The sequence below is a fragment of the Equus quagga genome, chromosome 18 (genome assembly GCF_021613505.1).
Source record: "Equus quagga isolate Etosha38 chromosome 18, UCLA_HA_Equagga_1.0, whole genome shotgun sequence".
In the NCBI taxonomy this organism is placed as follows: domain Eukaryota; kingdom Metazoa; phylum Chordata; class Mammalia; order Perissodactyla; family Equidae; genus Equus; species Equus quagga.
In genome coordinates this window covers 27,046,835-27,074,768 of record NC_060284.1, presented here as the reverse complement: position 1 = coordinate 27,074,768, position 27,934 = coordinate 27,046,835, and the positions used below count along the sequence as shown (strand labels likewise).

Genomic DNA, 27,934 nt, shown 5'->3' with positions numbered 1-27,934 from the left:
TATTTCTAATCAGTTATTAAAAAACAAAAAAAAGGTCAATTATCACTATTACAGGTGTTCTTCTATGTGTAATGAGTTCTTGAGAATCTTTGTTAATTATAATGTTTATTAAATAAAAATGAGAGGACTAAGGGGACATTAATTCCTTCATTGTTAAATAAATGAATCCCGCTTAAGCTCTGCTTTAAAAGATCTTTCTGTGTGCTCTTGGTAATGATTTAGGGTCTGAATACATAGAACAAAAATCAATAAATGTTCCAGTCACAGTGGCCCTTCAGTCCTATGGAATTGATGAGAAATTTAATGAAGTGGGAATGAGTCATGATTTTTTTTTTTTTTTGAGGAAGATTAGCCCTGAGCTAATATCTGCCGCCAATCTTCCTCTTTTTGCTGAGGAAGACTGGCCCTGAGCTAACATCCATGCCCATCTTGCTCTATTTTATATGTGGGATACCTACCACATCATGGCTTGCCAAGCAGTACCATGTCCACACCCGGGATCCAAACCGGTGAATCCTGGGCCACCAAAGCAGAACATGCGAACTTAACTGCTGCGCCACTGGGCCAGCCCCTGGGTCATGATGTATTTTTATATATAAGTACATTTCATTAAGTGTACCAATTCAATTTGATCAATTTCTTTCTGAGATTTTATGAGTATAAAATTTCGATCAGTATACACTAATAAATTACATGTTGTGGTTCAAATTTTTTAATGTCAATACATCTGCGAAAGCACAAGGTAAGCTACCAGGAAAAGACGACTTGTTACAGAAAACCCCTGATTTACTTTAAATACAGATGTGAAAATTCAAGACCCAGCTTTCTTTCTTTCTCCTGGATTATCATACTTTGCTTAAAATGTTGATTTTTCCCTCTAACAAGAGTTAGACTTGAGCCAGTATAGCAATATAGTAATAAAATTCTGTATGTGGATATGCACCCTTTCCTAAGTGGTTCTCATGATGAATTTTGAAAACAGCTTTCATGCATTAAACAAATGTTAGTAATGACAAAACTCTGCAATATTCATATAGAAAGAATAGCACCATTGTTATAATAATAATGTATATTATCTTATTGTGCTCATCTCAGTGACTACAACTGCCATTCAGAATCTATTTCCTGGCTATAAACACTTTTCTCTAGCTATAAAGTTCACTTTTTAACATGAATTCCAGAAATGTCTACAAGGAATGACTACAAAAATTCCATTGGAAATTTGAGAGTAGATGTGAAGATTTTCTGAATCATAGGATAATTATTAAAAAAAAAAAAGGAAGATAATCTCATGTATGCTATGTTCAATCCTGTGGCAATAAATTAAAAGGCTGAATGGTGGGGTTACTAACTTTTGCCATAGGCCCTCCTATGTCTGTGAGTGTGTGACCTCCTTTGTCTTTATATGTGCGTGTCTCTTTGCATGTCTAAAGTCTCCATATTTTTGACTCTCTTTAAGGCTCTTTATCCAACAATGACCCTCATGCCTGCTTTTTCTTTCCCTAATGACAAAATGCCTTCTCTAAAAAGTAACTATGAACTGTAAGTGGGAGGAAAGAGAGGTGGGAACATAAATTAAAGTATAATTATACTTTATGGAAGTCAATGGAATTAGCTGTAACATGATGGACATGTATTTTAATTTTACCCCTATCTCATATAGTAATATTTACTCTAAAAGTGTGATAAAAGGACAAGGCTGAGAATGAAAGGCGCTATCCGTTGAGCCATAGATTCCCTGGGGGGTAGAAACATGAAAAGCCAAAGGGGACTTTCTGAGAAAAGAGGAAATAAGAAATAAAATAATAGGGGAGCAGAAGAAAGAAGTCTTAGAACAAGCTGATGACCACAGAATAAGGAGATTATTCAGCTGGTGAAGATACAGAATGTGCAAATACAGAATGGAAAAGATCAGTGATAACTTGTAAGGATGGCCTATGGCAAAAGTTAGAGAGAATTATGAGAGCAAGATTTGAAAGGCAAAAACCAAGGAAGTGCCAGTTGATTTAGTGTCTATAGTGACCAAGGATTTTTTAAAAAGCCAAAAGGGCCCTAACTGGAAAGGATTTTAGTTGTTCAGGGATCAAAAGCACCAAGGACCAGGGAAAAGATGGGTATATCTAGCTGTACAGAGGGTTAGGGAATAATGAAAGAGAAGGATTAAAGGCGAAGGACAAAAGGAAACAGTGTTTACAGCTGCAAACTCAAGATGGACTGCACCATGTGAAACATGCAACACAGCTAAGATGTGAGCAGTTTGTTTCTTGAAATCAATTAAGTTACTATTTTTATGGCTCACTGACCCTACAGTACATCCAAAGTTAGGGAAGTCAAACAGTGCATGAAAGGACCAGCAAAGCTTTTGGTATTTTGTGCCACATGGTTCCTCTATTCAAATCAAATGCTAGAAGTTTATTTTTGTATGGAATAATCATATGAAATTTTAATGGTAGCCTTTACTATGTCATTTTCTATACTTTTTTTGTTCCTTGCTATACATTTTGGAGAAGATGTGGCAAGAGTTTGATACAAAAACAAGTAGGACCTAACATGTGTCCTCAGTAAGCAGCTGCTCATTAAGATAATACTTCCAGCTATTGGCTTAGAAAGCAAGATTCTGAGATTACTGCTGGGCTTAGGCCTCTGACTTGTCAACCAAAAAAGTTACTTCCCCTTTAGTATAATGAATTGCAGAAGTACACTTAAACAGTTATCTATGAGGGTTTATTAGCAGGCATAGGATATGGTGGGTGAGCAGAGATACTGATATTTTTTTTGCCAGTGACCAAAATATTTACAAATTTCATAAAATGGAAAGAACGTTCTAAAAAATTAATAAGATCTGTTTCACAAATTACCAATTCAACTGGAACACTGAATAGTAGAAATGACAAAAGATTTGTTCTTATGGTTGATAAAAAATTTATATCAGGGCATTCAAGTAAAGTTATTTTCTGTGTTCTGATTTAATGAATCATGTGAGTGGTATCTGGTTGGGTGACACAGATGCTGGCTCACTGAAGCCTACTCTAATGCCTCCCAGCACAGCCTTCCTTGGGACAGTGAAGCCAGAATAACATGTCAGCCTGAAGTAATATCAAAGAAAGAGAATGCAGGGCTGGAGATGCTATGAGGTTGGCTCATAACACGCCATGACCTGTGAGTGTCCAGTAAGTATTCGATGTCCTATGGGCTTCAGTGACCTAACAAGCACCGAGTAGCAACAGTAATGCAGTAATGAATGTTCCTCAAAAGATGCCTTTTTCAATTCAAGCTGAAAAACACTACGCTTACTAGATGGTTTTAACTCTAGTGAAAGACAGCCTTAGAAGCCACTAGTGATTTCTTAAAAGGTAAACGAGTATTAAATGTTTTATATACACTTGTGTAGTAAGTATCTACTTCAGTTCCTTTAAATCTGTTTGATTTTAAAGATGTACATTAATTTGGAAAATAAAAATTTTCTGATGCTGCTAAAAATAAAATATATTGAAGAAAAATGAAATAGCATTAGTTTTGTTGATAAAAATAGATGTAAAATAATGAAGCCCAGTCAATGTTAATAAAATACACGGCTAAAAGTGAAACCAAAGGATTATTTTGTATCTATCCCACATGGGGATGTTCTTCTTTTTCAAAAGATAACAAATAATATTTATGAAGAAAAAGGCCCTCAGAAGGATGATTATAGCTTATCAAAATATGGCATGTCACCTCACGTCAAAGTTATTTTACCATATAGGAAAGGAAAATAGGGCAGGAAATAGTACAACATTTTCCAAGGAAGTTTACAAAATCAATCAACAACGTTGTTTATTCCTAATCAAAATTCTTCATACTTAGTATAGAGTTAAAATCTGAAAGAGTACTTACAATGACAGCAACACCACAGCAATTAAGGTCCACTCTGCAGGTTTGTGTATAATATTTCTATTTGTTAATCTGAAAGACAGCAAGATAAAATTTACCAAAAGATTGTTACATTTAAATACATGAATCTCCTATTTTTAGATAGAATCAGATTTATGACATCATGTGTCAAATAGTACCATTTTTTAATTCTTGTTATATTTGATAGGAAAGAGTCAATAGTATAATAATGTGGTTTGATATTATCTGATAATGACCATCTCAAAAGGAAGTACTTCAGCCCCACTTTTATACATTTATAACAATATTACTCTTAGACAAGATGGGAATACAGGAACAATACAGGAAACCTAAATTGCATGGTTTATTAAAATATACACACACACACCTCCCCATAACCATACCCTCTATGTTTTCCCTTAATCAAATGTTTTATTAAAGCTAACAAGGTAAGAAATTTCTGATTTTAATTTTAATTCATCTTTTGTACCTTTCTGCCTTTTGCTAGTTTGGCAGCAGGAAGTTAATGATGTCATAATCCATAATTTACAAAAATAAGAGTTGACTTAATAGATTGTAAGACTAGGTCTTTATTCAAGAAAAGTTAATTTTAAAAAATCAGAAGTAAATTCTATCACTCAGCAGTTGATGACAATGAAATACATTGTAGTTATCTTAGTTTCTCAGAAAGCATTTAGAAAGCAATAAAAAATGATACAAGACAATAAGAAAAAAAACAGCCAATAACATCTGATAAAGGGCTGTTATGCAAAATACACAAAGAACTCTTAAAACTTAACAAAAGCCCAATTAAAAAATGGGGCAAAGACCTTAACAGACACCTCACCAAAGACAAACCAACGACAAATAAGCATATGAAAAGATGCTCCACATTATATGTCATCAGGGAAATGTGAATTAAAACAACAATGAGCTACTACTATACATCTATTAGAATGTCCAAAATCCTGAACACTGGCAAAACCAAACGCTGGTGAGGATGTGGAGCAACAGGAACCCTCATTCACTGCTGATGGGAATGCAAAATAGCACAGCCACTTTGGAAGACAGTTTGGTGGTTTCTTGCAAAACTAAAAATATTCTTATCATACAGTCCAGAAACCATGCTCCTTGATATTTATCCAAAGGAACTGAAAACTTATGTCCACAAAAAAACCTGCAAATGGATGTTTACAGCAGCTCTATACATATTTGCCAAAACTTGGAAGCAACCAAGATGTCCTTTACCTTTACTAGGTGAATGGAGAAATGAGCTGCAGTACATCTAGACAATGGAATATTATTCAGTGCTAAAAAGAAATGAGCTATCAAGTCACAAAAAGACATGGAAGTACTTGAAATGCATATTACTTAAGTGAAAGAAGCCATTCTGAAAAGGCTACATACTGTATGATTCCAACTATGTGACATTCTGGAGAAAATAAAACTATGGAGACAGTAAAAAGATCAATGGAGCACAGAGGATTTTTAGGGCACTGAAAATACTCTATGATACTATAATGATGGATACATGTCATTATACATTTGTCCAAACCCCCATCAATTGTACAACACCAAAAGTGAACTCTAACATAAATTATGGACTCTGGGTGATAACTATGTTCTCAGTGTAGGTTCATCAGTGATGATCCTGGTGGGAGATGCTGATAATGGGGCAGGCTATGCATGTCTGGGGGCAGAGAGTATATGAGAAATCTCTGTACCTTTCTCTCAATCTTCCTATGAACCTAAAACCGCTCTAAAAAAATAGTCTTTTAAAAAGAAAACAGCCATAAATAAATGGGCAAAGGATATGTACAGGCAATTTACAGAGGAGGAAAGCTGAATGGCTAGTAAACACTGGAAAAGGAGTTCAATCTCATCAGTAATCTGGGAAATTAATATAAAAACAATAATTCACTCCATCACATTGGCAAAAATAAAAGACTAACAATACCAAGGGTTGGTGAGGACATGAAGAAATAGTACTTTTAACACATTGTTGATGCGAGTAACCACAATTTGGCAATATCTAATAAATGCATATGAATAGCTCAGCTATTTCACTTCTAGATATAAATCCCAAACAAACTCTCTCATTTATGCATAAGAAATGTGTGTGAAGATAGTTAACGTGACACTGATTGTAAAAGGAAAAAAATAATAAATTGTGGCATTTTTATAGAATACTAAATGGCTGTCAAAATGAATGAACTAGACTTACATATTTTGCCCATCATAATTTGAATTAAAGAAGTATAGTATGACATCATTTATATAAATAAAAGCCAGACAATACTCTCTTATTTACGGACACGTGTATATAGTAAAAGTATTAAAACAAAGGCTGGGAAGATACACATCAAATTCACAGTATCAGTTCCTTCTGGGGAGGAAAGGAGAAGGGGTTGGGAAAGGGAACAAAGGGAACTTCATGTCTTAGGGCTTTTGCATTGTCTATTCCATTTGCCTGAAACCATCTTTCTCAGATAAGTTTCCTTATGTCACCTTTGCAATAAGGCCTATCTGGACCACCCTATTAAAAAATGAAACTTCTCTCCACCTCCCGGCCCCAAATTCCTGACTCCCTTACCTTGCTATATATTTCCACCCCCCCATACCATTTATCACCTTTTAACATATAACTATTATTATTTTTAAAAGATTGGCACCTGAGCCAACATCTGTTGGCAATCTTCCTTTTTTTTTTCTCCTTCTTCTTCTCCTCAAAGCCCCCCAGTACGTAGTTGTATATTCTAGTTGTGAGTGCCTCTGGCTGTGCTATGTGGGACGCCACTTCAGCATGGCCTGATGAGCAGTACCATGTCCATGCCCAGGATCCAAACTGGCAAAACCCCAGGCCGCCGAAGCAGAGCCTGCGAACTTAACCACTCGGCCACCGGCCGGCCCCTAATTATTCTTTACGATTGGTTTTCCCTTGCCTGAGGGCAGGGATCTTTGTATTCCTCACCTATTTATTCCAAGTGCCCAGAACAAGTGCCTGACAGTCAGTAGGCATTCAATTAATTTTTTTCTGAACAAATGAATTAACCTATAACATTTTACTTCTTTTAATTTAAAAATATACTTCTGAATCAAATATTACAAAATATTAAAATCTATTAATTCTGAATGGAGAATATGTGTATCTCTTACATTAATCTGAATTTTTTCCACCATTAAAATGTTTTACAAAATTTAAAGTCTAGATGATATAGAAAGGAAGTATAGGATAGTGGTTAAAGAGTCTGACAAACATGGGTTCAATACTCAGATCCATCACTTGGCAGTGTTTTACCCTGTACACATTCAACAGCTGTAGAACTTTTTGTTTTTTGATTTAGTAAAACAGGGACAAGAGTACTATCTACCTCAGAGATAGACAGTTTTTGTGAGGATTAAATGTACAAAAAATGTTCATGTTGCCAAATCCAAAGGACATCTCAGTCCTCATCTCAATCTATCAGCAGCATTTGACAGCTGATCACTCCCTTCTCCTTGGAATCCTTTCTTCACCTGGTTTCCACTTGCCTGATTTCCCTCCCTATCACTGGCACTCCTTCTCAGATCTTTTAGTTTTGGATTGGCCCAGGGCCTCTGCCCTTGGGTCTCTCATCTCCTCTATATATGCTCATTCCTTTCACGTTATCATTTACTCTCATAGCTTTAAACATTAGATAACCATGTGCTGACAACCCTCAAATTTATTATCTCTAGCCTGGACCTCTTCCTTGAAATCCAGACTTCTATATCTAATGGTCTACTTAACATTTCCATTTGAATGTCTAATAGGCACCTCACAACTTAGTACGGCCCAAATTGAGCTCATCTTCCCCCCAAAACTGGGTCCTCCCGCAGATAGCTCCAGCTGAGTAAATGGCTGCTCAATCCCTCCAGAATCCAGCTGCTCAGGCCAAAAATCTTGTGGTTAACCTTGACACTTTTCATGTCATCTCATGTCCAACCAGTCATCAAATCCTGATGATTCTATCTTCAAAAGAGAATCTGATCACGTCTTATTATCTCCACTGCTTTCACCTTGGTCCACATCATTTCTCGCCTAGATTATCAAAACAGCATTCTAAATGGTCTTCCTGCCTCTGCCCATCTATTGAAATTCTCAAATCAGCAGCCAGAGTGATGCTGTTAAAAATATGTATCAAATCCTGTCACTCCTCTGTTCAGAATCCACCAACTGCTCTCCATCTCACTCAGAGTAAAAGTAGAATGATGATCATGGCTATAAGGCCTATATAATCTCTACCATACTCACTCTCTGCTCCGTACTTCTCTGACCATATCTTTGTGTACCTTTGCCTCTGTTCATTTCTCCAGCCTCACCAGCATCCTTAATATTCTGTGAACACACCAGGCCTGTTCCTGTTTCAGAGCCTTTGTACTTGCTGTTCCCTGTCTGATATATTTTCACAGACAGCAACATGGCTTGCTCCCTCACAAACTTTTAGAGCTTTATACAAATGGCATGTTCTCAATGAGGTCTTCCCTGACTAGCCTATTTAAAGTCACTACTTCCTCCTTCCTCAGTACCATCCCCTTTCCCTGCTCTTGGGCGGAAAAGGAGGAGAAAGAACTGGGAAAGGGGAGAGGGCATATCACCACATAATAATAATACATATATTGTTTTTAAAAACTTACAGATCCTCTCTGTGAGAACAGTTCCATGAGAGAAGTTTTTGTCTGTTCACTGCTTTATCTATAACAACTAAAACAGAATCTAGCACACAACCAAAAACAGTCAAAGAAGGATAAGCATGTAAGAAAAATAATGGCAAAAACAGTTAAATAGAACTTCTTTTTCTATTGTACTCAAATCTCCTAAAGTTAAAGCAAATTTAAGATTTCATGAATTCATTTACTCATTCAGCAAAAAATGGACAGAGTGCCTGCTCTATACCACTGTTTCAGGCACTGGGGAAACATGACAAGCTCTTTGCTTTCACTTCAAAGTACTTCTAGTGGCAGAATGGCAAAATTTTACCTGCCCTCATATTTTTCCTTTTTCTGAGTCAAGATAATTTCAAGCACAGATGCTAACAATATATTTACTATTATCCGAGTGATAATTAAAAAAGGAAAATAGTAATATTTGCAGGAAAACATTTAAAAAGTATAAAGTTCTGAAATAAAAATTGAAATACAATAGATTGAGAAAAATACCTTGATTCATCACTGATGAAATTTTAAAAAGGCTTTTGTGTCAAAATACAATTTTAATTCAAATTGGATTCAGAAAAATATCTTGACACCAACGACAGTGAATCATTACCAAGCAACTTCTGATGGAACCACTATGCCAGGTAAATCAATGTAACATTCCAGATAAACGACTGTGATGCAATTCAGTGAAAAGGACAGCTCTATTCACTGGGGAAAGATTCCTCAAAGAGCTGAAAAAGCTGCTTTATGTTTCAATTCTAACAGGCTCTCAACTCTAGCTGCACATTAGAATCACCTGGGGGGGCTTTTGAAAAATACTAATGTCTGGGCCCAACCCTAACCAAACGAAACTCAATCTCTAGGGGTGCAGCCAGGCGTCTGTAGTTGTTAAAAGCTCCCCAGGTAATGATGAGGCACAAGTGGCTTGAGAATTGCTGTTCTACAAGTTCCTATTATTGATCATCATTTCAAAGAGAAAGATATGGTTATTTATGTCAACTCTTTTCCACTGCCAGTATTGATTGAAAAGATCTCTCAACACACATCACTGTTGTCAACATGGCATTTTTTTTCAGACTTCACCTAGAAGCCCTGGCCTACAAATAGTCACACACCTGCTGAAGTTGTCCTGCCAGAATCTGAAGACCCTAAATGAGTCATCTTACCAGAGGTCATTCTGTAAGTAACTGACACTTTTCTAAAAAGCCGCAAAGCCAATTTAAGAATTTTTTATTAAAGCTATAGACTTTTGACCTGCAGGTGCTAAAGAGTAAAGATTTTCAAAAATAACACTAACATCAACATTTTTATAACATCCCCAAAATAATGCATAATTTTCTGGCTTACTTTCCTCAAACTTTTTAATAAATTTCAAACATATATAGAAATAGAGAGAATATAAAATAAACTCCCACATATTGGTCACATCACCACAACTTAGACAATTATTAACTCCTGGTCAATCATATTTCATCTCTACAGCCCCATATTCAACATCACCCTAACCTGGATAATTTTGAAGCAAATCTCAGACACGTCATTTCATCTAGGCTTTAATTTAATGTAAATAATGAAGAAAGTAACTGGAAAGGACTTACACTTACACAATAGGAATGACAGAAAAAGGTGATAAAATAATAGTTTTAAATATAAAAGGAAAACAACATTTGAATGTCTCCTCGTATCTGGTCTGTTAGCTACCCCTTACAGGCCTGAAGAACACTGCCTCTTGCCTGCTTAGGTGTCACAGAGGCTTAGTTTCATAGGTAACAGAACCCGCTGAAGTAGAGTTCTTACTTGGGGTCTAGAGGGGTGATAAATGAAATGACACCTTTTTTTACATTTTTGACACTAATGACTACTGAGACAATCGATGGTAGTTGTTTTTTAAAAAAATTTTTCAGCTTTACTCAGGTATAACTCACACAGTAGTTATATATTTAAGGTGTATATCTGATGTTTTGATTTATGTATACTCTGTGAAATGATCACCACATTCAAGCTAATTAACATATCCAAAACCTCACAGAATGTTACTATTTCCTTTCTTTTTGTGTGTGTGGTGAGAACACTTAAGATCTATCCACTTGACTTAGACTTGGAGTCTAAACCCAAGTACTAGTTGTGTGATTTAAGAGATTACCTAAGTTCTATCCCTCATCTGTAAAATGAAGATAATACCGCTATTTTTTGGAAATTAAATGAGATAACATATGGAAAGTGCCAATACAGCCTGGCATACAGTAAGTACTATTCTGACTACATGTATAGACAGGGACCAAACATTATTACCAGGGTTGCCTCAAAAGATTAAAAATAAAAACCTGGACAGTGATTTCAAACCTGAAATACCTAAGTTCCTGGGGTATATGAAATAGGGCAATCTTGCAGCTGCAGCCTAATATTTCTTTCCAATGGGATTCTGCTAAGTTTTGAGAATCTCAGAATAGTTAAAAAAAATCCAATTCGATCAACAGAAAAATAGCTCTAGAAAAAATACAAAGTAAAATTACTTGCTAATCTATTCTAAATGAGCAGAGTAAAAAGAGTACAGAATTCATATTTGTCTTCAAGATCAAAAGTCTTATTTTAATATCTTTTCTGATATGTCTTCAGTGAACTTTACTGGTTTGCTCAGAATGGTGATTAAATAAACATTGTCTGCAAAAAACTGAATGGCAAGTCCTTTAAAAATCAATGAAACAGAGCAGGACTCAGTCTTCATCTTCCCTCAGCTAACCTTTCTGTTAATATGATATTCACTTCCTGATAAATCCTGAACAAATCCTAAATTTCAGTGCTACCACATTCTGTATATCTATTCAATCTTTATCATCAGTATAGACAGACAGCTGAAAAACACTTTTCTTTTGGATGCATGGTCTGTGATAGGTACAGGATAGAGCACCTAAAAAACAAGGGTCTCTCTCTTCATCACTAACAGGGATGCAGAGAAGTTCAACTCTGGTCTCGGTTTTTGGTCCAAACCCTCTTTTTTGGCAAAGAATATACTCAGCCTTCCAAAGGCCTAAGCCAATCTGAGCATCATTTCTGGCATTCCTAAACTTGTGTGTGATCAATGACCTTGTGATTGCATGGTTTGCGTGATATCTAATGAGTGTAACAATCTTAGTAATTAGAACAATCATGTCACTCAGATTTACCATTACCTGAACACTGACTTTCAAATACAAACATTCTAGATGAAATGGAGTGAAAGTGTCCTTATGTACCTGTTTTATCAGTCAATAGAAAAATAAAATGCTGCAGTAATTAATGATGCCTGTGAAAACTATAAATTTTATGTATAAAACAATTAGTAAAATTTTCAATCATTTAGCAAAATAGAGTAACACAAATACTGAACATATTAAACAGATTATTTTCTCAAGAACATTATATACTGGAAAAAATGATTCCTACTTCCTTTTAGTAAATACCTTATTGAAAGATGTTTTCCTGAATTACTCTGTGGCACACAGAAGAGTTAGTGATGTTTTTAAATGTGCTAATTGAAAGTGAATGTCTATTTGGTATTACTGACATGCAGTACAGTGACTGCAAGAGAAAGCTAACAGCTGACAGTGCCAAGAAACTGTTCCTGTACTATAATTTTAAACTTTTAAAATCTTACTACTACTCCTGACAACCATAAACTACAATAATAATTAATTTTTTGGATGAAATGATTCTTCTGCCCTAGAAGTTCATTCTATGTTGGTGCTATCCGGCTTGAGCCACAGGAAATATTGACTTTAATATTTGGTCATTGGCTTTTGGCCAAAATGTGTATTTGGTACACCTCTAGTTATAACGTATTTGGAGGCCTATCCATATCCTTCTTGGTAGAGAACCTGGGGTCGGCCTGGTTGAATATTCTTGACAGTCTTAGAAAAATCCCAACTGCTCCACTTCACAAGTGATACTCTCTTGTTTCCCTTTCTCTGTACTTCTTATTGCTTCAAATCTGTTCCACACAATTCAATATTAAACTACCCACTGTTTCGTACCGTTCACTGTGCTCACCTTATCTTTTCACAGGAGAGTTCCTCCTTGAGGGTGGGCATCATGCTTCTTTCATGTTGCCCACAATGCCTAGCACAGAGCCGGTCACCTGATATATATTTACCAATTCACTATAATCCAAGATGTTACCAGCTAACCACCTTTTTGTCTCAGATATCATTCTCCTTCCTAATTTTAGGCTATTCTGTAAATAAACTATCCAAAGCTAAATATATCACAGTTTGAGCAAATAAGGCATTACATTTCACAAAAGATAAAAGTAATGTTGTTTAGCGGAGGAGAAAATAGAATACTGTATTTAGGTCTAAGACACTGAAGGTAAGTCACTTATTTTTTTCATGCCTTAGTCTACCCATGGATTCTGCAAGGCAATCACATAAAGTCAAAATAATTGAGAAGGGAAATTATAACATTAACACTAACCTGAAAGTTCGAACAAGATTTTTAAGTTGTGTGTAAATATCTCCTAATGTAATCTCAAGAGGTCCCAAAAGTCCAGGCAATCTGAAAATAAAATATTACATTTCTTTAGAAATATAATTTAATTAATATAGATAATCTTTTTTGGACCTTGCCTAAGTCTGGATTTTCCATAGGGAATAATGGCACTTAGGTGGAGGCAGTTAAGCTAGCTTATGACTGGTGAGAAGCCATAAGGAAACATTTCATAACCCCACCCTCCACTTTTTAGTCTGTGCTACAGTGTGAGGCACTGAAATGTACAAATATCATTTTGGCTATCTATATTCTTGTCTCTAGTTTTTCTTACGTCTTTACTTTCAAATATTAGACTAAATGGAGAGAACACAAGGCCAGAGAAACTGCCCCCGAAATCGTCCAATATGGGAGCGTGACATGTATCTCCTTATTAAATCCTTATGGTGGGAGTAAAAACTGGTACCTTTCAAGAGCAATTTGACAATATATATTAATACTTTAAATGTGGATACTCTTTGACCCAATAGTTTTACTATGAAAAAATTTATCCTAAAGAAATAATCAGATAAACATAAAAAAGATGCTTGTTTCAGAAATATTTTTAGTAGTTAAAAAACGGAAACAAATGCCCATCAATAGGTGATTGGCTAAATAAACTATGATATACCCATGTAATGGAATATAATAAAACCTTTAAAATGATAATGTGAATCTATATTAATATGGAAAGATATTCATGATAAATATTAAGTGAAAAATGCGTATGTAGTACTGGGCCATTTTTATAAAAACATACATATTATATAATGCTATTGTATATGGTACATAGTATAAATCAAACATATTTCATTCCTTCTGAGTATATACTATAATGGAGAGAACGAAAGGGAATGAAAATGCATACACCACATATATCACATATGTCAGGGATAAACATCAAAATATTAATATTAGTTATTGTTGAGTGGTGGGATTATAGGTGATTGTCACTTCCTTCTTTATACCATTTTGCACTGCCTAAATCTTCCGCAATCAGTATTTATAACTTTTTTTTAACTTATTACTCAAGTTTTAGACATGTTCCAAAATACAGGGAATAACAATAATAACGCCATATATCTATTCCCAGATTCAATCTCCCAATATTTTATTATATTTGCTTCATTTTTCCTTCCTCCCTTTTTTTGCAGTAATATTTTAGAGTAAATCCCTGACATCATGTCATTTGACTCCTATTTCCTTATGTATCTCTAAATACAAGGGCATTTTCTTACGTAACTGCAATAAAATTACATCTAACCAAATTAACAATAATTGCTTAATATCATCTACTATCCAGTATATATTCATTTATTAGATTATCTTAAAAAACTCTTTTTACAACTGATTTGTTCCAATCAGAAACCAAAAAAGGTCTTACTTTTATAATCAGGTGTTACTTCTATAATGAGAAAAAAACTCAACTACCTTCATAAACAACCAACCAACCAACAAAACCCCTATGTCACGATAATTATTTTGTTTTCAGTGTTCTTTGTGCTTCTTTTTCTTTAAGTTATTCCACTTCTCAAATTTAATTCTTGTGCTAATATCAATAATTTGGTCTTCTAGCAGAGTTCCTTTTGGTATTTTCTTTTGCAGCCCAAACCCACAGGGAACAGAATTCCTTCAAGCACATGCTTAAACGTAAAACTGGGTACTTTCATTAGCTAAAAAGTCTAAAAAACTATTTTGAGATAAATACCAATCTACTGATTACATACTAGTATCGATAATCTATCTCAACTTTCAAAACCTATGTAACTAAAGTCAAGGACTGATATCCTCTTGTCCTACAAATCAGATAGGTGGTGACTCAGACTGTTTTCTAACCTAATACTTATCAGAAACAAATGTACAAACATGATGGGCAGATTAATGGCGAAACTAATAACAGATTTATTATAGATGAAGAGCCTAACATAAAACTGGAACTCAATAAATATGAACTTAAACATTTATAGAAAATAAACAGAGGAGTAAGCTGCTCAAAATATTATGACTTCCAGAAAATGTTTTTCTTATTTTGAACTACTACAAACTTAAGACTTCTCCATATGCACAACACCTCAAACAATGACTGAAAAACATCTTTCCATCTTTTCAGCTAAAGAAAGAAAATGCAAGTTGAAAAGTTCAAGACAGTCTTCACACTTCTGGAAAAAAAGATTTTCAAGCTCCTTTTGAAAGAGAAACCAAGATTGCAATTTTTAAATGTCATTTATGACTGGGCTAATTACAAGAATAATAATTTCCACCACGGGAAGCTTCAAACTAAAGTGCAAAGTTGAGTTGAACAAAAACTCAAGTTGCTGAGTGTGAAATGGTTTTGTGAATAAGTATGGAGAGTGAGTTAACAGACCGTTAAAACTGTATAAGGTCTTATTCACATGTGAACCTGATATGACACATTTACCACAAATCAGTATTAAAATCGGTCTAGCTTTGGTACTTTTTCCCTGACTTCACTGGATTACTAAGTTTGGTTTTCTACTTCCAGAAGCTCAACCTTCCTCTTTATTATGTGCCTCTGTGTCTTCTACACAAAACTTAATTTCAATATTTCCTTGGTAGGATATCTTAAAAATCTAAATTTCTCAGGTGAAGAAATCCATGTAAACTTTTCATATTATTTTTCAAACTGTTCAAGGTCAAGAATAACACCTATAAATTATGAACCCACAAATACGAAGTTAATTTTAAAACGTTATAAAAGTGGGATGACAATTACATACTTACACTTTACTCAATTTTTCAAGTACGATGCGTTTTCTAATTTGGTTCTGAGAACTTGAATCTATCAGTGGAAAGGAGGGATCGTGCTGAAACACATTTTTAAACAAAGCAAAACAAAAATCATAAAGTCACATTCTTTTTTGATAAGAACAATAAACATTAAAACACAAAAGTTTACACTTGTTGTATGGTGGAACAAAAACTAGAGTCGGGAATGAGAACATTTAAATGTAAGTATCAGTTCAGTCATTAGGCTGACTGAATTTACATGAGTCATTTGCCCTCTTTTGAGAGTGTTTTCTCACCCGTATAATAGGGATACTAATCCCTTCTGTATTAAGCAAGAAAATGTATACAAAAGGACTTCATAAACTGCTAAATGCTATACAAATGTAGGAGATTAAAAGACTAAAATTAGCAAATACTATAAGCATATTATGGGGAATTCCACTGCTAGAAATGGCAGACAAGATAATACAAGCCACCTCTCCTGCACAGAACCGAAAAAGCTGGGAAAAAACCCACATTTGTTTGAAAGTATCAGAGAGCTAACAAGGCAGTGAAGAATTACTGCCTGAGATTCTGGAGAAGGTAATTCCAGAGAGGGCAATGACTAATTCCAGAAGAGGCAATTTAGATACAGAGAACATCAGCACTGTTTTTCTGATAAACATTAGATTTGGGGGCATGCCAATAATGTACTGGCAACCCTCCCCAAGCTTGAGACCAAGACTTAGAGGGACCACACTCTAGGAGTAAGAATGAAGAGGAAACAGACCAGCTCTTACAGGGGCTGAAGCCCAGCTTCAAATCATCTTAATCCCTGATTAGATTAAGGTGATTCGGGGCTGCTGCAAATCTTCTCCCAGAAGCAAACATAAATCTGTCCTAGAGGAAGATAACACAAGCCTGGGTCTCAAGTTATCTTGTAATTTTTAATATACAATATGTGCCACTTAATAATAATAAAAGAAGACAATATAATCAAAATCTGAAACATGAGCCTATAGAAATCAACCTCTAGGGAATTGAGGTAATGAAGTTATTGGCTTTACTTAAAATAACTGTGTAGAAAATATTCAAAGAAAAATGACAAGATTGAAAATTTTAGCAGAGAACTGGAAACAATATAAAAGAACCTAATGAAAACCTCAGAACTGAAAAATATAGTATTTAAAAGTAAGAACTCATGGATAGATTTAATAATATAGCAGAAATGACTGAAGAAAGAATACTGACTTGGAACGTATCCAGGATGGAGCACAGTCTCACCCAACACCCCCTCCCCCACCCCCAACAACACAAAGCACAGAAGAACATAAAAGACACAGTGACAAAGACTAACATATCTGTAATTGGAGTACCAGACAGAGAGGAAAGGGAGAATGGGACAGAAGCAATATTGGTATAGATAATAATTGAGAATATCTCAAAACTGATGAAAGAAATCAAGTTATAGATTTAAGTATCACAACAACCAAAAGAATAAATACAAATATAATCACACCTAGGCAAAGCATTCTAAAACTGATGGCAACCAAAGATTAAAAAAGTCTTAAAAGTAGCTAAAGGAAGAAAACACAATATTTTCAAAGACTCAACAATAAGAGAAATAAATGGAAGCCACAAGACAAGGGAATATTTTCAATGAGCTGAAAGAAAATAACCGCTAATCTAGAATTCAACACCCAGGAAAATATCTTTCAAAAGTGAAAGTAACATAAAGAATTTTTTGACAAACGATAACTGAGAAAATTCATCACTAGCAAACTGGCACTAATAGAAATACAGGATATTCTTCAGGCCCAAGGCAAATGATCCCAGGTGGAATAATGGAGATGCAAGAAGGAATGACAAACAATGAAAGAGTAATTAATTGGAGAAATCCAACCGAATATTGACTATAAATAATCTTCTAGGATTTAAAATATAGAGAGAATAAAAATACACAACAAGAGGACAAAAGTAAAGAGGGGGGAAATGGAATTAAAGTTTCTGAGGTACTAATTGTCCAGGAAGCAATAAAAGTACTAACTTATGTTAGACTTTAATAGGATAAAGATTCAGGTTTTAACCCTTAGGGTAACCACTTAATTCGTAAAAGAATGTATAAAAATAAGCTAATAGAGGATAAAAAAGGAATGATGATATTTAATCCAAAGTAAGAAAAGAAAGGGAAACATAAAACAGGTGAAACATGCAGAAATCAACAAGTGAAAGGGTAGATTTAAACCCAAATAAATCAATTATGACATTAAATGTAAACAGACTAAATCCTTGACATAAAGGACAAAGATTATCAGCCTAGACAAAAAAAGAGAGTCTTTGAAAAGACTAATAAAAGAATGCTAGTGGGGCTAGCTCCCTGGTGTAGTGGTCAAGTCTGGCATAGTCTGCTTTGGCAGCCGGGGTTCACAGCTTCAGATCCCGGGCGTGGACCTATACCACTCGTCAGCCATGCTGTGGCAGCAACCCACATAAAAAATGGAGGAAGACTGGCACAGATATTAGCTCAGGGCTAATCTTCCTCAAGTGAAAAAAGAGGAAGACTGGCAATAGATGTTAGCTCAGAGAGAATCTTCCTCACCAAAACAAAAACAACAACAACAAAAAACCATGTAGAGAAAGGTTACCCCATAGTGCTAAGAGGTTTCAATTTACCAGGAAGACATAACATTCCTACATATGGACGCAATAACACGGTCTTAAAGTAAAAAAAGTAAAATTCACAAAACTAGGAGAAATAATCAATCCATAATTATCATGAGAAATTTTGACCCACCTCTCTCAGTAACTGATGGAGTGAGCAAACCGAAAAAAAAAAAACCCAAAACAAACAAACCCCAAATCAACAGTGCTTCTCAAACTTTAATATGCATACATTTCCACAAAGGTAAACAATGAAATCTGACCCATACTCCTCCTCATAAGCAAAAATCAATCCCAGATCAACTGCAGATCTCAATATGAAAGGAAAAAACAACAAAGGTTCTAGAAGATGAAATAACCTGGACTAAGCACAGATTTCTTAAAGTCACTAAAGGAAACAATAAACTGGACTCAAGACACCATCAATGAAAGTGAAAGGGCAAGTCTCTGAGTAGAAGATATTTGCAATACACATAACTAAAAACAGGCTTGAATCCTGAAAACATAAAGAATTCCTACAAATCAGTAAGGAAAAAACCCCTGGATATTCCAATAGATAAATAGGAAACAGACTTGAATAGGCACTTCACAAAAGAAATTATCCAAATGGTTAATAAGCAAAAGAAACAGTACTTAACTCATTAATCATCTGACAAATCTATTATAACCAAAAAGCAGTACTACCAGAATGGTGAAAAGTAACAATATCAAGTACAGGTGAGAATGTGGAGTCATGGAAAGTTTCATACAGTGGCAGTGGCAAATAAACTAGCACAACCATTTTGGAAAACTGCTTAGCATCATCTAGTATTGTTGCATTTATGCATACATTATGATCCAGAAATTTCAGTCCTAGATGCATACCCAACAGAAACGCATGCATATTAGAAGAGAGACATATACAAGAAAGTTCTTAACAGCTCCAACCCAGCAACAGCCTAAATGCTCATTAAATATAAATAAATGGTGGTACATTTCTATATTAGAATACTATGCAGCAATGAAAGAATGAACTAAAGCTACATGCAACAACACAAATGACTCATGGACACAATGTTGTGTGAAACAAACTGGACACCAAAGAATATATACCTTGTGAGTCTATTCACATGCAGTTCAAAATTGGCAAAATTAATCTAGGCTATCATAATAGTCATTAATTTTGGAAAGAGGTAATGATTAGGATATATAGTGGGGCTTCTGGTTTGCTCGAGTTTCTTGGCGTGGTAGTGATTACGTGGGTATGTTCATTTGTGATAATTCAGTGAGCTGTACATTTACTACCTGTGTTACACTGCAATGAAAACGTTTTACAACGTTATACAACAGAGGAACAGTCAAATTTCAGGGGTTAATTTTTCCTTCTTAAGGCTTACAAGCACAAAAATGATAAAACAAGTGATGTACTAAGGTAGGTTTATGCAGCTGAGTGACAGAGATCAATGTTTCTCCAAGTTATGGATACCGTCTAATAATAGAGTTGAAGTGATTTCAAACATAGTGCTGGGCTAGGTAACATTCTGTAGAAATGTAAGAAATTTCTAAATGTTTACTCTATTTCCACTTTCATCCTCTTTCTAAACCTCCAAATGTGTTCTTAAATTTAGAGCCACATTTACCCAGAAGTGTTAATAACAAACTTTTGTGGTAAAAACAAGGTTATCACCTACTCCTCTTCATGTCAAATGACTTCATTTCCCAAACTACACAATGACCAAAAATGGTAATAGAAATACTGAAAGAACCCTCGCTAAATCTCAGCGGCATATATTCAGTCTCTACCTATAACTACTATTTACTAAGTCCCAATCATACGTCAGGCACCGTGATAAACGCTTTACATCCTTTACCTTTAAAACTCATAAAAACTGAGCAAGGGAAGCTATTTATAGTCCCATTTGCAGATGAGCAATCAGACTCAAGAGACTAACTTTTTATACAGCTCTTGAAAATGACAGAGCAGATGTTCGAACCTAGCTCTACCTGAATGAGCTCTTTCCATGTTCTTCTCTGTCCATATTTCCCAGTAAGTCTCCTTTACTATATTATTTTCATTTATAATATTTTAAATGGACATGCTTGCCAAGCATTATCCAAATATTTTACTATTCAACTAGTAAGTCTACCCCACTGCATACAGGCCCACTGGAAATAAAACACAAAGACCTACAGAGATCTGAAGTACCTAACAAAGGAAAAACAAGCCTCTTGAGAGAGTCTACTTATTATTTGAAGAACTAGGTTTTAAAGCAAACTTCGTCCCACAATTCTAGACTATTTCTACATTACAGAAAAATGTTACACATTTATGAAAATATTCTGGGGGCAAACTTCAATTTATCTGGCAAATAGTAATGCCAATACTGGAGATGGCATTTTAAACCAAAAGACCGAATGACTAAAGAAACCTTCTGCAAATTTAACAATGATCTCTTCAATATTCTTCCTGCTCCAAGATTTGCTATGGTGAGAGTTCCGTATGTTAGCAACATGGAAAACTCATTATCATTAAGACATACCTCTTCAGAGTCCTGTGATTTGGTGGTTTCTTCATTCAAAACATACCGTCCTCTATAAAACTCTCTGATCCTTAGATTTAATGTTTCAGTTTCTTTTTTCAAGTTCTCATAACTTGGCAATGGTTTAATGGCTGTATCTGAGGCCCTAAAAGGTAAAGACTCATCCAAGCTGTTCTGAGACTCCTGCAAGGCAGAGGAACGACTATCCGGGTCAGGGTTTATGTCATCTTCATCGAGTTCTTCTTCTTTAACCAGAGGAGCTGAACAAGGTTTCTGACACACAGAAGCATAATTCGGGCCATACAAAAACCTCAGAGTTTCTTCTGTCTTCCACTCAATCAAAGTCTCCTTCAGGACTTTAACTAAGTTTGCCTTTGCAACTTCAGGACACACCTGCACTGAAGCTGACCTAGAAACTTGGTTTGATTTGGCAAATTTCTTCTTAAAATGCTCAGCACTTTTCTTACTTATACCTACAAGAGTTATTTTTGAACTATTGCATTTATTTTCAGAAATTTCTGAAGCTTCTAATTTTTCTTGCCAAGGACTATTTGAAGGAATCTGAGTATCGACTTTTTGTAAAGGAAGTTGACGAGCAACAGCTTTCTCCTGACTGTCTAGTTGGCAACTGCCCAACTGTTCAGCGACATCTATCACTGTCTGTTCTTTGTCTTCATGTTTGGAGCGAGCTTTTTGACCAGCTTTCTTTTTCATTATGCATTTTTTGTGCAGCTGTGGCCTTATACCCGTTGCATCTGGTCTGTTTCCTGGTAGAATGGAGGAAACAAAGTCTTGCTCATTATCACTGCTACTATCACTATGAGTGCTAGAAGAACTAGATTCATAATGCTTCTCAAAATGGCCAGGCTTGTCAATATCTGATGTTTTAATGGCCTTACTACATAACTGAACTTCTTCTCCAGAATGGCCACTGTAGAAGGAAAAAAGAAAAATCAAAATAACCATAACAGAAAAGCAAAATGTCCCAGAGTATTTATACTTTGTAACTTTCAAGACAGAAAGTTTTATTCTCTAGGTAAAGGCTTATATTTATATAAGCTTGTATCCACACATACACACACGTCTGAAGAGGGTTATAATTCCATAATTTCTCTACATCTTATTTGATATAGTTCTTCCATCTTCTTTGTCTTTTTTCCCCCTCATTATTTTACAAGTGTTAAGAGACTGTAGCAAAAAGAAAAAAAAATACTTGGTAATGCCATCCTACTGAATTATTTTGATTTCTGCCTGCTCCATTTCTGTGACTTTTATATATCCTTTTTAAAAAAAGCTTTTTTTGAAAACTTCATTATACTGGCTTCTCAAAAAAACGTATTATAGAAACGCTGTAGGTTTTGAAAGATAAAAAGAGATGTTTATTGGGCTGGCCCCATGGTGCAGTGGTTAAGTTTGGTGTGCTCTGCTTCAGCAGCCCGGCTTTGCAGGTTCAGAGCCCTGGCAGGAACCTACACCACTCATCAGCCATGCTGTGGCAGCAACCCACATACAAAACAGAGGAAGACTGGCACAGACGTTAGCTCAGGGCTAATCTTCCTCAAACAAAAAAAAAAAAAAGAGGAAGATTAGCAACAGATGTTTAGTTCAGGGCAAATCTTCCTCCCCACCCCCTAAAAGAGAGACATTTACACATTTTCCAGTTCTGGTTGATAGTTATACACTAAATTCCATAGAATGAAAAACACTAGAAAGTCACAGCAGAAAATAAAGTTGGCAAATCAACATTTATCACTGAAAGATATATTTATATTTGAAAATCCAGTTACAACACAATGTAAGACAACAATAAAAGACAACAATTTTCCCTTTTACTGTGCTCCTTCAATTTTCAGATTAGGTTTTAAAAAGATTAAGAATTATGAAAGAGTGAAGGCAAAGAACAGCTGTGTCTATGCAACTTGAGATAAACAAGGACGGGTGAGCAGTCCTCTCAAGCAAAGCCCCTATCAGAGCTTTAAAGATCAGGATGAGGAGGAGTCTGGGTCAAGACGCACGTGGAGGGGGTGAAAGGGCATATGAGAACTGTCTACTTTTCACGTTATCTTTTTGTAAACCTATACTTGCTCCCAAGAAGGGCTATTAAATGTAAAAAAATGATTTAAAACAATAAAATAATGCAGCAATAAAAAGAAAGAAGCACGCTTGGAGGGGACTGTAAAGAAGAAGAAGAAGAAGAAGAAAAACAGTTGAAAATAAGGTTGTGGATGGGAATGGAGAAAAGATGACAAGTTTACTCAATATCAGATATCATTTTTTAGTTAGAATCTAGCCTATACAGCTATGGGACTGTCTTTCAGATCTGAAGTAAGTAAAATTTCAAAAAAATAAGAACAATTTAACTTTCATAAATTTCATACTTTCTCTTGGAATTTTAAGGTAATTATATTTTTCTATACTACTTTGAAGCTATAAATTAAAGACATATACATCAGTAAATAAATATCTCTCACTTGTGCTCAATTCCATGTAACTAAGGAAGTGAGTAATAACCAGGAAAATTTATTCTGGGAGATAAAAGGACGTGTTTTGAGAGATGGTTACGGTTGTGCAAGCAACACCACAAGGAGAGTTTAGAAAAAAATCACAACTTGCAACTTTTATTAATGCTCTAGACATGCCAAAATATTTCAGACACATTGAATAGTTAAATAATTGATACATTAATGTTTTGAAACCCTATAAGACTATAAAAACCTTTCAACAAATGTAATTGGTACAATCTAGTTGACAAAGAAGCACAGTATATCAGATGGAAGCTGTTTGTGTCATATTTCAACAGGTTCAATTAGACCTCCTTGGTAGGAACAGCTGTACTATAAATCATACAGATCAAACACATCATCTTACCATCACAAAAGAAAAAGCTGTACAAGGCAAATATTTCTCTGTGTGGGCTAGAATGGGCACTTACATAATGCATCAGCACAGGAAGTCCAAGAGCTCATACCACCTGGTTTACTCTTAATGTTTCTATTAACACGAATATACAGAAGGTAAGTGACACTGATTCAACCGTACCTTTGTCCTTCCTGTAGCAGCTGAAAATCAGGGTGCCTGTGACAAAAACACAGACATAGAAAATTGAAGGCAACTGATACACCAAACACTTTCAAGTGTTTATTATAACTACACTGGATAGAAAACAGAACTAGAAGTAAATAATTCATATAAAGTTTTTTTTTTTTTAAGAAAAAAGTATTTAAAGGACAAAGTATTGTGAAACTCATCCACAAGAAATCTGGATTAATCTCTCTCTTATCCAAAATTTACTCATATTTCAGGACTAAGTTCAAATTCCATAAGCCCAATAAAGTTTCCCGTTACTAACCCGCTAAAGTAAATCACTCTCTTCTCCAAATTCCACATCACTGTCTGCACAAACACTGTATATTAATCATTTACTCCTCTATGACCTAATACTAGAATTATTATCTAAATGTCTTACGTTTCATATGTTCAAGTCTGGTTTCTTAACTAGACTACAAACTCCTTGCGGTCAGAGATTATGAACTATAATTCTCTTGTATTTCCTTTATATGGTCAATAAGACTTTTTGCCCTAATTTCTGAAAAAGCAATTGTATTATAGTATGGATGTGAACTATGTAGATTAGGTAATTTAATTTAATTCTAAGAACAATTTTGCTATGCAACACCAGAAATCACATCTGGCTGGGCATCATGGGAGGAAAACCTCTTAGGAAGTAAAATATTGAGAGGAACAAATATAACAGTAAATAAATCTAAGAGGACAGGAAAACTGTAAAATGCTTCTGAGGTGACTCAGAAAAAGTGCCTTCGTGAGACTACAAAAGTCAAGATGTCAGCTCTTCTCAACCTGATCTATAGATTCAATGCAATTAAAATTAATATCCCAGCATATTATTTTGTAGATATCAAAAAGTTAATTCTAAAGTTTTTATGGCAGAGGCAAAGACCCAGAACAGCTGACACAATATTGGTGGAGAAGAACGAAGCTGGAGAACTGACACCACCTGACTTCAGGACTTACTACAGACCCAGAGTAATCAAGACAGTGTGGTACTGGTGAAAGAACAAACAGATCATCAGAACAGAACAGAGAGCCCAGAGAAAGACCCATATAAACACAATCATTTGATCTTTGACAAAGGAGCAAAGGCAATACACTGGAGAAAAGATAGTCTTTTCAACAAATGGGATTGGAACAACTGGACATCCACATGCAAAAAAACGAATCTAGACACAGACCTTACACCCTTCACAAAATTTAACTCAAAATGGTTTACATACCTAAATGTAAAACACAAAACTATAAAATTCCTAGAAGATAACACAGGAAAAAACCTGGATGACTTTTTAGATATGACACCAAAGGCACGATCCATCAAAGAAAGAATTGATAAGCTAGACTTCATTAAAATTAAAAATTTCTGCTCTGCAAAAGATACTGTCAAGAGAATAAAAAGACAAGCCAAAGACTAGAAGAAATATTTGCAAAAGACATACCTGATACAGAAGTGTTATCCAAAATATCAAAGAACTCTTAAAACTCAACAATAAGAAAACAACTCAATTTTAAAACGGGCAAAAGACCTTAACAGACACCTCAGCAAATAAGATATACAGATGGCAAATAAACATATGAAAAGATGCTCTACATCATATGTCATCTGGGAAATGCAAATTAAAACAACAACGAGATACCACTACACACCTATTAGAATGGTCAAAATCCAGAACACTGACCACGTCAAATGCTGACAAGGATGTGGAGCAACAGGAACTCTCATTCATTGCTGGTAGGAATGCAAAATGGTAAATCCACATTGGAAGACAGTTTGGCAGTTTCTTGCAAAACTAAAAATATTCTTACCATACAGTCCAGAAATCATGCTTCTTGGTATTTATCCAAAGGAACTGAAAACTTGTGTCCACAAAAAAAACCTGCAAATGGATGTTTACAGCAACTCTATACATATTTGCCAAAACTTGGAAGCGACCAAGATGCCCTTTAGTAGGTGAACAGATAAATAAACTGTGGTATATCCAGACAATGGAATATTATTCAGCACTAAACAGAAATGAGCCATCAAGCCGTGAAAATACATGGAGGAAACTTAAATGCATATTACTAAGTGAAAGAAGCCAATCTGAAAAGGCTACATACTGTATGATTCCAACTATATGGTATTCTGCAAAAGGTAAAACTATGGAGACAGTAAAAAGATCAGGGGTTGCGGGGAAAGGAAGATCAATAGGTAGTGCAGAGAGGGTTTTTAGGGCTATCCAACGACTCCAGGGACTGGCCCTGTGGCCTAGTGGTTAAGTTCACCGCACTCTGATGCAGTGGCCTGGGTTCACAGGTTCAGATCCTGGGTACGGACCTACATCACTCCTCAGTCACGCTGTGGCAGTGACCCAGATACAAAATAGAGGAAGACCAGCACAGATGTTAGCTCAAGGCTAATTTTCCTCAGCAAAAAATAAAAAAAAATAAAACTACTCCATATGATACTGTAATGGTGGGTACAAATCGTTAAACATTTGTCCAAACCCACAGAAGGTACAACACTAAAAGTGAACCCTAAGGCAAACTATGGACCTTCAGGTGATAATGATGTGTCAATGTATGCTCATCACTTGTAACAAACGTAGCATTTATTGGGAGGATATTGATAGTGGGGGAGGATATGCATGTGTAGGGGCAGGGGGTAAGTGGGAAATCACTGTACCTGCCTCTCCATTTTGCTGTGAACCTAAAATTGCTCTAAAAAATAAATTTGATTAATAGAAAAAATTAAATATAGGGAACTAGGTGCGTACTAAACAGAGCTAAGGCACTGAGCACAAATCCCATTTAAAGGGCAAAATGAGGCTGCAAAAAAGGCCATGATATTGCAGAAAACTTTCAATTGAAAAAACTCAAGGGCCAGCCCTAGTGGCCTAGTGGTTAAGTTCAGTGCACTCCACTTTGGTGGCCCAGGTGCAGACCTACACCACTTGTATGTCAGTGGCCATGCTGCAGCAGTGGCTCATATACAAGAGGAAGACTGGCAACAGATGTTAGCTCAGGGTGAATCTTCCTCAGCAAAAAAAAAAAAGAACTTCTTAACTCAGAAGTCATTTGAGTTAAGACATTTAAAGGCTGCCAGTGAAAAATCCGAGTTGCAAGTATTTTTTATATAACGAAACATCACAGCATCAATCATATAACTATTGCCTAGATAACCCATTCATCTTTTGTTCAGTCTCAGGCATAGGAGGTACTGCAAGGAACGGGCCCTCTTGCCAATCCTCTCCTTAGTTATGGGAGGTGCTGCTAACTGATCAAGGCATTCTTTCCCATTAAACTCCTTCTCAGTACCACACATCAGGAGGCACAGAGGATGAAACCAATATTTGCCATTCCTGCTCTAGAGATTCCCCTGTAGTTTAGGAGTTCCCCAAGAACAATAGTAACAAATTTAGAAGGAAAAGGCAAAATAAGGAAATGGGCAGTGAGTTGCCTGACAGTAAAAATCTATTTTTTTCTTCTTTCTTAGTCCCTCAGCCAATTGAGGCATATCCTTTCCCAATCATCCAAATTATCCTGTTTACCCTACTTCTTCCCACTCACTAAACTCTAGTCACAGAAGCTACCCTGGTTTGGTGCTGCTCAAAGAAAACAGATGACACTGCTTGGATGGTGACTAGCCCTGACTGCTCCAGCGGGTATTTATAACTCCCATTAAGAGCTTTTTTGAACTAAATAATACGCTAACGTTTACAATAGAGTAACGTTTATTGCCTGTTGACTACTTCCTCCCACTTCTACTTGTAATTCTCTCACTCTTCCTATCCCACATCTCCGCCCAAATCTTCCTGGCTAAAATTATCAAGGTTTAGTACCATGCAGCTGTCTGGCATTTGGGCCTACACTGGAGTCTGAGCATCACTGTAAGGAAGAAAATATGTGCAGACACAGTGATTCTCAACTGG

General features: G+C 35.6%; 1 protein-coding gene across 5 annotated transcripts in view; it reads right to left on the bottom strand.

Annotated features, from left to right (window-relative positions):
• Window positions 1–27,934, bottom strand: part of RPAP2 (RNA polymerase II associated protein 2) — a 72,124-nt gene that overhangs the window by 28,498 nt on the left and 15,692 nt on the right. For all 5 annotated transcript variants that reach the window (XR_006886056.1, XM_046645748.1, XM_046645750.1 and 2 more), the window contains 5 exons: window positions 23,994–24,029; window positions 20,955–21,885; window positions 15,790–15,872; window positions 12,997–13,077; window positions 3,874–3,942 (listed from right to left, as the gene is read on the bottom strand). Coding sequence is in view for 4 of the 5 variants with exons in the window: in XM_046645748.1 (XP_046501704.1) it covers window positions 3,874–3,942; window positions 12,997–13,077; window positions 15,790–15,872; window positions 20,955–21,885; window positions 23,994–24,029 (1,200 nt within the window). In the remaining variant the exon portion in view is untranslated. The remainder of the gene's footprint in view (window positions 1–3,873; window positions 3,943–12,996; window positions 13,078–15,789; window positions 15,873–20,954; window positions 21,886–23,993; window positions 24,030–27,934) is intronic.